Raw genomic sequence first — 10,304 nt, forward strand, 5'->3', positions numbered from 1 at the left:
CCAACCAGCTTATTAGATTTACATTCAAGAATCCATAATGTCATTCATGACACTGTAGGAAATAACAAAAAAAAAGCATGTAAGTATTTAAAAGACATTTAAATAACTTTATCTGGCCCAATAAAGAAGACCCTGTTCCCATTGAAGTCAATGCAGAAATTGTCACTGACATCAGTAGCCACAGGATCAGCCCTTATGCCTGTAAATGTTTCAAACCAATACAGCATTTTACAGAGGTACTTTCTGTGCCACTGTAGTTGTGATTTGTGACAGCACTTCCATTAAAATCCCTACTTCAGTCATAACAATTTAGCCCAGTCCAAAAGGTGTTGTATGTCAGCCATGGTTTTCTGTTTCTTTTTCTGACTGTTGTCCATTTAACCACTTTTAATTTGTAGACATTCCCTGTTTTAATATAATTTTTGTTCTTTTAGGGCCTAATGCAAAATCCATTGTAGTCAGTGGAAAGACTCAGGTTGACTTTAATAGGCTGTGATCAGTCCCTAATAACTCTGAAACTATTTCGGGTTTCTTTTATTGGGTGCTTTTACATACGTTTTCAGATCCTACACCAAATTACCATCAGTATGGCCTGCACCTTCCCTCGCTGAAGTTAATAACAAAACTACAATTAATTTCAATGGAAACCAGACTGGGTCTCCAATTAGATCGATTTATTTTATGAGCCAGATCCTCAGATATGTAAATCAAAGTAGCTCCTTTGACTTAAATGGAGCTAGATTAATTTACACTATCTAAGGATCTGTGTCTTTTTCTTTTTTTAAGTAAAAACCACAAAGTATTAATTTTTACAAATGGGTTTCTGCACAGGGGCAGTAATGGCTATTATATAAGAAGGTTTTAAGGTGTGCCTATATAAACATTATGATGTTTTATGCCAATTTGATACATAACCAAATATGGACTGACTGAGCAATTGGCCACTCCTACAACCCCTTAAGGGGATGAAAGTTTAGGCATTAAGAAGGGGATGAAGAATTAGTCACTAGGGTATCCTAGTGTCTCCAGAATCTCTGACATGGATTATTTATAATGCATATTTATGCTGATACTCCAGTACTCCTTCAGGGCCATTGCAGGCTATTGAACACAAAAGCCACCCTTGGGAATATACTTTAATACTGTATGTGTCTTTACATAATGTCAGGTAAGTAATGCACATTGTATAAGTTCAAATGATGAGTTTAAAGCAGCGGTTTTAAAACTTTGTTGCCTCACGACCCCCTTCTGACAACAAAATTACTATGTGACCTGGGGAGGGGGGGGTGGTTAGATCCCCACTGCCACAGGTGGGGGGAGATGGGGCTGGAGCTCAAGCCCCGCCACCCTGGGTGGGGGTTTAGGGGGCCAGAGCCCGAGTCCCGATGCCCCAGATCTGGGTGGAGCTCGGGCTTGGGCTTCAACCCAGGCTCCCAGCAAGTCTAATGCTGGCCTGGCAACCCCATTAAAATGGGGTCCCAACCAACAGTTTGAGAACCGCTGGCTTAAAGTAATGTTTACACCTTGTTAATTGTCACAAAACTAACAAAAGCCAAAATATTCAAAGTTAAGGTTGATTTATTGAATTCACACCATTGTGCCCTTTACATTAGTATTATTCTTACTGGTGTGAGTCAAAGACATCAGTTTTTAACTCTGCATTTCCAAGCTTTTGTTAACTTGCATCACCCTAACGTTGGCTCCACATCAGCAGCTTTTACTCACACAAAACATCCATTGAATTCAACAGGAATTTTCTTGCATGGGAAATGCAGGAATGGGCCCTTACACATTGTTCAAATGCTGGTGGGGGGAGGTACTGGTTTTCAATATGACTATACATTCAGCAATCCATAATACATTTCAGTGTTGAAATACTTATCAAAACAAATATCAAAAATCATATAAACTGTACAGTCTATTTTGTAAGTAAACATTTTTTCTGACGATGCACAGAATCACAACTGGTCTTCAGAGGTTACATTTTCATATGCTATAGATGTACTTTGTTTTTAAAGTGTGTTGTTGCATATTCAATAATGTGTGAGAAATGCGGTCATTTGAAAGTCCTACCAATGTAAGTAAATATCAGCGAGGATTTAACCATTTCATTACTGGAGAGCTAATTACTTTCTCTTTGACAAATTCCTCCTTTACAGAGTTACCATCCCCCGATGCCATGTCATTCTCTGAAAGTTAAAAAAAAAGAAGTGAATATCACATAAATTGGGTTAAATACAATGTTTTTATACATCTACATCTCTAGGCTGGAAAACATTTTTTTGAAAAATCTCTGTTGATAATCCACATTACATGTCATCTAGTTACATTATTTCCCCAAAATTATAGCCTGTAAGATGTGTGAGCTAATAAGCACAGGACAGAGAACCAGGAGATCTAGGTTCAGTTCTCAGCTCTGGCCCAGACTTCTTGTGTGAGCTTGGGCAAGTTGCTTAACCTCTCTGTGTCTTGATAACAACAACCGGGGCTAGATCATCAGCTGATGAAAATAGGTGAATTTATACTGGTCACATTAGCTGTGGATTTGGCCCACAGTATGTACCTGACTCATGAAGACTCATTAATATTAAGCAAAGTCCTTTGGGATCCTCATATGAACTATTATGAAATATATTACTGTCATTAATTGGTCTGTCTCAAGTGCTGAGTAAATATTAGAGGTTTCAAGGTCTGGGTGAAACCCTGGACACATTAAAACCAATGATAAAGCTCCCATTTACTTCAAACTTTGGGTCTGCAAGACATTTGGATCAAAGATAGGTGAGAAAACAGAAATGGGAAGCTCATGAGAACAGGGTATCTCAAAGATACATCTCTCCTTCCTCCAACCAAATATACCCGTATCCCCAGTAAATCTTTAAAACTCTGGAAACATCTGATGTAAGTAGGTTTAGCTAAATGTATAATCTTTAAATAGAATAAATGCTTGTAACTATAAAAAAATCATTTTCAATTTTCAATCTCAGTTAATTTATTATTTCAAAGTAGTTTTCCCATGTGATGTGTAGTGATGAGCAACTTAGCTAATTTGACACAAAAAGCAGTTTGCTGTGGAATTAAAGAACATGTAAAGTTCACTAAAGCGTGGTCTCCACTGGAAAAAAAGGCGATTTTATTACCATGTGTTAGCTAACACATGTGTGGACAAGTCTATTATAATTTTCACACATTAGCTGGTGAGGTAAACCTGGCCTACCCCTTCTCCCCACGATTTACCTTAACCTGCTTATAACTACAAACTGACTTTTCCAAACTAGGATTTAAACACATTTTATTTACTAACTAAAGTTACACCCTTTTCCCTAATGTAGATGCACCTATATGTAATTCTTTGTCTGTAGCAAGCTTAGTAAAACATTACTGTGAGCTCTCAGTGGGGAAAAATAAAACATGCATTATTACTTATTTGCATAGCATCATCAGTGTACACATACACAATATACAATGTGCTGGTTGAGCAATTAAAATGAAGTGCCCCGTCAAGTCTTACCTGTATGTGAAATTAATTTTCGTCTGTTTGGTGGCTTTGAAGCAGAAAGTTGGAAAAATGGGAACTTCAAACATTTTCCAGTTACTCTGTCGCATATACCAGACTGGCAGTTGCAAGTTTTTCTGCATTCCATTCCATAGGTACCATAAGGACATTCTGAAAGAAGACAAATTCAAAAGCCTTATTTACCCAAGTAATCCCAAAAGGTGCAGTTCCTATTCTATGCTGGTTCTTTTACTGCACTCATCACTGTAGTATCTGAATGCCTTCCAGTAGTGGTTTGCTATTTGTTTTCTTAATATCTTATCTGCATATGTTCTTAAAAGTAAAAGAACTTTCATTGGGATTTAAGCATACTGAAATGCCAACTTTTGTTTCAAATAGTTTCCACTTATTATTGATTATGGTTATTCTTTATTTTCCTTTATACATCTTTCATCCCCAATAGTATGTGCAATAATCACAATTTTATTTAAAAATGTATCCTGATAACCATTTCCCTGAAGAACTTGTAGCATTATACTGCAAATTAAAGACAATGTAAATGTTGAGCATAAGTATGCATTTATACTGGATGTATAGTTTAAAATATATGTACTATCTGATGTTTTCTTTAATCCAATTTGCACAAATAGTCTCTCTTAACAACAGGAATACTTCAGAGTTTCTTAAACTTCCAGGCCAGGCTCAATATTAATTTATGTAAATTTATAATCAATTTGCAGCCTCTGGTGAGGCTGTATTAAGGACAACAGAACCTTCCTATCAGCCTCCACTGCAGCTGCCAAATCCTGCCCAAAGGAGCTATCCAGCATGGTAAACCTCTTCATCAATCTTGAGTGCCTACAACCCACAAGAAAACCCAGCACCAAGTGTTGTGAAGAATGATCATTCTACTTTGTTGAAAAGCTCAGGCTCATTTGGCAAGGCTTCTTAAACAGCATGTATCTGCTCCCCCTATGCCAGCCAACAAAGACCCTCTTGCATGTCCGGAGTGCAGAACATTCACTTCTAAAGAAGTACGAGACACTGTAAAGGAATCTCAGTCCAAGATTTGTTGTGAATCTGACCCATGCCCTTCCTGCCTTGTGAAAGACAGCCGTGAGCAACTGGTGCCAACACCTCATTCAGAGACGGAATCTTCCTTTCCTCCTTCCAACATGCAATAGTTTGAAATTCACCGTGGGCCCGCTCCTTCAGCTACTTTCATTAGTCAGGAATTTATCCCCAAGAAATATCAAAGGGAGTATTTGTTGTGGGGAGGTGCTGAGATGACTCAGTTTGGAAGCTGCTCCTGGATTCTGATTTGAAATTATACAAGGAAATATGCAGTAATGTAAAGATCCTAAATTGTCAATATTTAAAGTCAAACATTGTATTTGTGAAATCCAGATACATGCCGGCTCTATCTAGACCTTTAACAACATTTGAGAAGCTCACCCAGGAGCAAGCTGGAACAAAAGGTTTAATTTGTAAGATATGTAAAATTTTGATTGGAAAAGATGTTAAGAAAATAGCCCAGATGAAAAGATGGGTGAAGGATTTATGTCGGACAGGGGATATATATCTGCAATATGAGTAAATTACCGCATAGATGTCATTTGACTCCAATTAATATCCAGCATATTTTTGCTACTAGGGAAATGGTCTGTTGGAGGGGTTGTGGGGTAAGGGCAAGATACTTGCACATGTGGTGGTTATGTCCAGAAAGAAGGTTTTGAGAGGAAATTATTGAAGAGATTCATCTTATGACAAAATGCCAGCTTCCTAGAGATCCCCTGACCTGCTTGCTTAATGCTCTGGAAAAGGATCAACATTTTAAACAGAACAACAAATTAATTTATTTTTTATAGTTAGCAGCAACACTTTGTATTGCACTTTACTGAAAATATGTGACCTCTCCTCTTATGGAATTGTCATATAGTAAAATAGGGACTGTCCTGGTGATGGACCAATGTGAAAGTGACAAAAAGAGGACAGGTATTTAGAAATTTGCTCACCCTTTTTTAGCATATTCAGAGGAGGGCTCCCCAGACAAGAAGTCAGAATCTTTAGACTCATTCTTCTAACATTAATTTGATCCTGAACAAGTAATAAATAATGTATGATGCAGTATGTTAATGATTTATTGTAAGTTTGCCTTATTAAAAAGTTTTTTTAAAAAAGAAAGAAACTCACCCTGGATACATTAAAAAGAACAGGAGTAATTGTGGCACCTTAGAGAATAACAAATTTATTTGAGCATAAGCTTTCGTGAGCTACAGCTCACTTCATTGGATGCAAAGTGAGCTGTAGCTCACGAAAGCTTATGCTCAAATAAATTGGTTAGTGTCTAAGGTGCCACAAGTCCTCCTTTTCTTTTTGCGGATACAGACTAACACAGCTGCTACTCTGAAACCTGGATACATTGTTTCTAAGCAACTACCACCCTAAATTAAGCCTCCCATTTATGAGCAAGCGTACTCAAGTCTCGATTCTTATCTTCAAGGGGCTCAGTGGCCTGGGCCCAGCATATCTAAAAGGTTGCCTAATGCTCCAGGATGACCTCAGGCACAACGGAACTTTCTATGGTAGGGGAAAGGCTCATCTGTATAAGAGACAGAGCTTTCTCCGGGGTCAGTCTGAGACTGTGGAACAAACTTCCACAGCACATAAAGACCATCACAAACCTTGCCACCTTCTGCTCCAAGTGCAAGATGCACTTCTTCAACCTGCCTTCTCTAACATAAACGCTGACAGATATGGCAGTTTCCTGCAATATTCCTGAAAGACCTCATGGTACTGAGTTTATGTATTACTGTGGGTCAAGGTGGTATGTAACTTCTTGATGCAAACACTGCTCACACAATTCTCATCTAAGGGAGAAGATGAAGGAAAGAATAAACAGATGTGACAGATGTTAGGTATATTGCTTAATGCACTACTGGAAGATGCTCAGATACTGCAATGATGAGGGAGGTATAGGAGTTTATATAGAATATAATAATAAACACACACAAGTCCATAGTGGAATAATCTATGAGTTTATCAATTTTTTGTCCAGGTTTTAAAGGCCTGAGAAATTGGAGTAATTTTTTCTGTTAACTGTTAGAATTTTATGCACAATAAAAGCCTGATCTTGCTGCCACTGAAGTCAATTGCAAAACTCCCATTAACTTCAATGGGAGCAGGATCAGGCCTTCACTATGACAAAAATAACAAAAACATTAAAACGACAGTACCTAGTAAAAGGGCAAAGCATCAGGTCTCTGTACTGTTTATTCTAATTTGGTATTAAAATAATCATAATAATGATACCATGTACTGACATAACACTTTTTATCTAAGGATCTCCAAGAACTTTACAAAGATTGGTTAATGCTTTGAAATCTTGGACAAGTGACTTAGCCTCAGATTACCAGTTTGTAAAGTGAGTCAATGATACAGTTTAGGACAAAACTCAGGAATTCTGAATCTCATGATATATTTTAAATATTTAAATCCCCCCATCTGCTAGCAGTATGATCTGCTACCAAACAGTCACCGGTACAATACCTGTTCAGCACTGTACTTTTCATATTAAAATTCACAGATGGCTAAAAGGAGACTGTACTATGTCAGAGAATGAGATGAAGGAGAAAAAAGTGCATGAGGAATGAGACTCATACAACATCGGACAAAGGAATTTATGGGAAAAGAGCTCCTGAGTATTGTTTTAAAACTAAGGGTGAAATCCTGACTGTTTTGAAGTCAATGGGAGTATTTTCATTGGTTTCAGTGGGGCCAAGATTTCACCCTGAGTTCCTACATATTCTTGCAGTGGCATAACCTCATCCTGCTCCAGAGATTCAGAACTCCTGTTCCTCAGCATTTCTTTTTACCCATTCTTAAATGTACAATTACAAAGAACTTTTCATGAGCAAGCAAAAGTATATACTCATTTTAAGTATTTTTTGTATAAATTATAGATGGTATTTTGCACTACAATCTAATCAATAAACTAAAAATCAACTAGCATCAACCAACTCAGTAACATACATTTTTACAGTTGACTGCACCTAAACTAGGAACTTTAGACCATAAACTTATAGTCCATGAAAATAAAACTGGGTTGGGAATCATTTAAACATGAAGAGCTTCCTCCACAAGCATGCATGGGAGTAAATTTCTCTGTGTGTTACATGTATGTATTATATGTGAATCCATTTACATGTGTTTTTGCAGGATCTGGCCCTAGCTCATTTCTTTCTCAGCACATTCACAGACATCTAACAACCACCTAGATTTCTTAAGTTTTGTGGACGTTATTTCAGAAGAGAGTCTGTATCTACAAATTTCACTGGCAAAGGAATTCTTGGTAGACACTGACTCACTGCATTTGTGCCCTATTAGGTTATTTATTTATTTTATTTGGAATTTGTACATCATAATTTTCTGTAGTTTAATACTTTTTCTCATTTAAGAAAATCTCCTATTTAATGTGACTGGTGTATGTATTTGATGAAGGGATACCATTCTGCTCTGTGCTGAAGGAAATCGATGTGCAGGTTCCACTGGAAAAATGTTATTGCATATTGATCATTCAGATGATTTTAAAAATCCCAGGGCCATTTCATTCCTGGTATAACCTTATTGAAGCCAGTGAAATTACATCAATGATGACTTTGGCCCCTGAGGTCTTTTACTGATAGTAATGCTATTAGACTGTGTAAACTAAGGGCCCTCATGCCTGTAGTATCTGAGTACCTCATACACACTAATGAATTAATCCTCACAACACCCCTGTGAGGTAGAGTAGTGCTATTATTCCCATTTTACTGGTGGAGATGTTAAGCCCCGATCCTGCAAGTTACAATGCATGGGGGGACCTCTGTATCTGTGCAAAGCCCAGTGGAGCTCCATGCAGGTTCAGAGATCCACTAGCATCGATCTACTTGCGGGACTAGGGCTTTTAAAATTTGTCCACGTTTCCACAACCAATCAATGGCAGTGCCAAGACTAGTACCCAGGCCTTCCAAGTTTCAATCCACCAAAATATTTCTTCACAGATCTCACAATTTGAAGAGAGATTTTCATTTTAAGTACCCTTAAACAGCGGAAAGAGAATCTCTTTTAATATGAGAGGATATTTTTTCACTCTCCTCTTTGCAAAGGATAATATTATTGTTTGAAATGAAAAATCCCACTTTTCAATCTTAACTTTCTGCAAGCAGGATGCCAGCAATAAATTTAGGTAGTAGATGCATGCAAGTGAATATTGTTTACCTTTGCAGATACCAAATTCATCACCAAAGTCATCCTCCTCAGTGTAAAACTGGCACTTCAGCCCAGGCCCACATTTGACACCATCCATACCTGAGACAGTGCGGTAGCAAGTCTCCCCCAAGGCTGCTGCACAGACTCTGCAACAGCCACAGTCGTCAAGCACTGTTCGCTTACAGCGCAAAGTACTTTTACACACATTACTGTCGCAAGGTTCAGGGCAATCAACTGCATATTTTGCACTCCAAGCAGTTCCGATGTGCACTGGTACCAGGAGGATGGTGAAAAACAGGAAGTTCTTCATGTCTCACAGTGCTAAACGCTCAGTTCCAAAGAGCAGGTTTAACATTCAGCCTTGTGGTTTTGTGCTGAGAGAAGCAGCAATGAGGAATCCAAAGAAGTAGCTGCACATCAGCCTACAAGTTTATGAGCTTTATACAGTGTGTTGCCCACATGCTTCGCCGTCGTCAATTTCCTCAGTCCGACCGTGCTGTCCTCCTGCCAGCCTCCCTTGTTTTAGTTTGTGAAATCCAGGATGAAGGTTGGATTAGCACTCCGCTGCCATCCAGGAATTGAAAAGCCTGAGCTGATGTAATCTGTTATGTTTAGTTGGTTGTTTTGCATGAGGACTAAAAACGCTCTCACATCCGTCTCAAATGCTCAAGGACGTCTGCCAAAAACAAAAAACAAAAAAATTCAGTCGGTTACATACCTTCTTTCAGGACAGGAATTGTTCTGAGGCTGAACATATCACTTACAGAACCGCTTTGTCCTACAAATAGTGTTCCTGAGGCCAGGTGAAAAATCATGTCCGACTGTACCAGTGCTGAAGGAAGCTCATTTTAAAAAATAAGTCCTTGCTTTCTTCTCAATAAGTAAGTGAATGGCTACTTCAAAGAAGAAAATGTGATTATGCCCTTTAGCTAACATAAGAGCCAAAAAATGTGAGTGATACTTTTGTTGCTTTGCACTGAACGGATACTCATAAAAACTAAATACCAGTTTCATCAGCATTTAGTTAGATAGATATATTTTTCATTCAAAGATCAATGCTAAACCTACGAAATGAGTCAGACAGAAGCCAGTATTTTGTAGGTCCCTCTCCAGAAACTTCAGAAAATGATCAATTTAATTTCCTAAAATTACCTAATGATCACAGGGAAAAGCTCAGTCCCTCACCATCACTGTCTACACAGGGGCAAACTGATTCTCCTCCCACCTACTCCGGTTTCACACTGATCTCACTTCATCAGCTTAGGCAGCGTTAATCCTGAGTCCCACCAGGGTAGCTGATAGGAGAATTAGGCCCAAAGTCCTTACTCCTCCCCCAGTTTGAGGTTTATTCCAACTGTCAGAGCTATGACAAGAAATGGCAAACAGGCCAGCAACTCAGGAAGACAGATGAGTCAGCAGAGGGATAGAAACATTTTGATGCAAAGGAAAAATCTCCAGAAGAGTTAAAAATCAATATAATCACTAAACAAACCTCTAAGGCCCAAATCCTGCTGCCATCAAAGTTAATGGGAACAGGACCGAGCCCTAACTCTGTATG

The 10,304-nt window shown here is 38.4% G+C and overlaps 1 protein-coding gene across 2 annotated transcripts; it reads right to left on the reverse strand.

The window, feature by feature from the left end:
- Positions 1-1,560: 1,560 nt before the first annotated feature.
- On the reverse strand, positions 1,561-9,371 carry ESM1 (endothelial cell specific molecule 1). Of its 2 annotated transcripts, none has more exons than XM_048850093.2 (3): positions 8,846-9,371; positions 3,512-3,667; positions 1,561-2,189 (listed from the first exon to the last, which is right to left on the reverse strand). In XM_048850093.2, exons 1-3 carry the CDS (start codon positions 9,054-9,056, stop codon positions 2,089-2,091), a joined length of 468 nt encoding a protein of 155 aa, XP_048706050.1. In that variant the 5' UTR covers positions 9,057-9,371; the 3' UTR covers positions 1,561-2,088. The 2 variants fall into 2 exon arrangements, with proteins under 2 accessions (XP_048706050.1, XP_048706049.1); XM_048850092.2 differs by having other exon boundaries at positions 8,756-9,361.
- Between the last annotated feature and the right edge of the window lie 933 nt (positions 9,372-10,304).

Source organism: Caretta caretta, chromosome 5 (genome assembly GCF_965140235.1).
Source record: "Caretta caretta isolate rCarCar2 chromosome 5, rCarCar1.hap1, whole genome shotgun sequence".
NCBI lineage: Eukaryota > Metazoa > Chordata > Testudines > Cheloniidae > Caretta > Caretta caretta.